General features: G+C 56.7%; 1 protein-coding gene across 1 annotated transcript in view; it reads right to left on the bottom strand.

Annotated features, from left to right (window-relative positions):
- The window catches only part of LOC109926633 (ER membrane protein complex subunit 9-like), a 13,062-nt gene that overhangs the window by 1,663 nt on the left and 9,776 nt on the right, over nucleotides 1-1,623 (bottom strand). Inside the window, exon 5 of the mRNA XM_048619314.1 lies at nucleotides 160-254. Coding sequence (XP_048475271.1) covers nucleotides 160-254 — 95 coding nt within the window. The remainder of the gene's footprint in view (nucleotides 1-159; nucleotides 255-1,623) is intronic.

Below are 1,623 nucleotides of genomic sequence, written 5' to 3'. Positions count from 1 at the left end.
GTGTGGGGGTGAGAGCGTGTGGGGGTGAGAGCGTGTGGGGGTGAGAGTGTGTGTGGGTGAGAGTGTGTGGGGGGGAGAGTGTGGGGGGGTGAGAGTGGGGGTGTGGGGGAACAGCGAGCTGAGAGTTTGCGAGTGGACGCTGCTGCAGCGCTGACTCACAGGTTCTTGTCTTTGGGAACCCAGGTCCCATCCAGCCGTTCGTGTACGATGACTGCAGGTCCACCATAATCTCCCGACAGCTTGGTGTTGTCCAGCTGGGGTGGGGGAGCACACACACACACACACAGAGTCACCGAGGTCCTGAGCACAACACCCCACCTCACTATGTCCCACTCCGGCAGCCCCATCCAGCCTTGTTCAAACCCAACTCAATGTTCCCAAACCTCCCAGACTGAGGGACAACCCCCCCACCCCCCGCCTCCCCCAACCCCATCTCTCTCTCTCTCCCTGTCCTTCACACACTTCCATTCTCTCCCTATCCCTCTCCCTCCCCCTATCCCTCACGCACTTCCATTCTCTCCCTCCCCCTATCCCTCACACACTTCCATTCTCTCCCTCCATCCCTCACTTCCATTCTCTCCCTCCCCCTCCCTCTATCCCTCACTCACTTCCATTCTCTCCCTCCCCATATCCCTCACGCACTTCCATTCTCTTTCTTCCCCTCCCTCTATCCCTCACGCACTTCCATTCTCTCCCTCCCCATCCCTCTATCTGTCACTCACTTCCATTCTCTCCCTCCCCATCCGTCTATCCCTCACTCACTTCCATTCCCTCCCTCTCCCTCCCCCTCCCCACTCCCATGGACTCTCCCCTTTCTCACTCACTGTCCTTCACTCCCAAGCTCTCTCCCCCTCTCTCTCTGTACCTGCTTCGCTATCCCATTTTGCCCTTTCTATCCTCCGCTCCCTCTCCCCTGCCAGCTCCCTCCATTCCCCTCTCCTTCAGCCCATGGTCTCCCCATCTCTTTCTCTCCCTCCCTCCCACCCCGATCCCCTCTCTTCCCCCTCCTCCCTGTCCTCCACCAACCTCCTTATGGGCTCTTCTTGTGTACGACCAAACCCAGAGTACCATGACCAGTGTCACTGCCCCCTCACAGGAGACGGTGCAGGGATCGATCCGGGAATGCCGATTCCCTGGGGAGCGCGACCCGTCCCGGCCTGGTGTCTCACTCCAGCTTCTCTGCTCCCGAGAGGGGTCGCTTCCCAACCCCTCTACACCCAATCAGTGACGGAAGATACTGAGCAGCGGTGGGTCATTCCAGCCCTCCTATCGATAGGAGGCCAACTCCCCCCTTTGCCGATCAGAAATCCTTCTACCTCAGCCCCCAACTGCTCACCTGGCCAAGGACACATGAGAGCCTCATTCCGACCCTAAATAATGATTCGTTATGTAGTGTCATTACTACTGTCACGAGGACCGGGATACAGTGAAAAGTATTGTTTTGTGTGCTCACCAGACAAATCATACCTTACGTTAAGTACTTCAGGGAAATAGAACAGATGCAGAACATAGTGTCACAGCGACAGAGAAAGATCAGCTCTGATATATCAGAGGTCTGCTCATAGTCTGATAACAGCGGGGAAGGAGCTGTTCTTAAATCTGTTAGCGAGGGGAAGGAGCTGT

Source organism: Rhincodon typus, chromosome 42 (assembly GCF_021869965.1).
Source record: "Rhincodon typus isolate 14 chromosome 42, sRhiTyp1.1, whole genome shotgun sequence".
Lineage (NCBI taxonomy): Eukaryota > Metazoa > Chordata > Chondrichthyes > Orectolobiformes > Rhincodontidae > Rhincodon > Rhincodon typus.
This window is presented reverse-complemented; position numbering and strand designations above follow the sequence as displayed.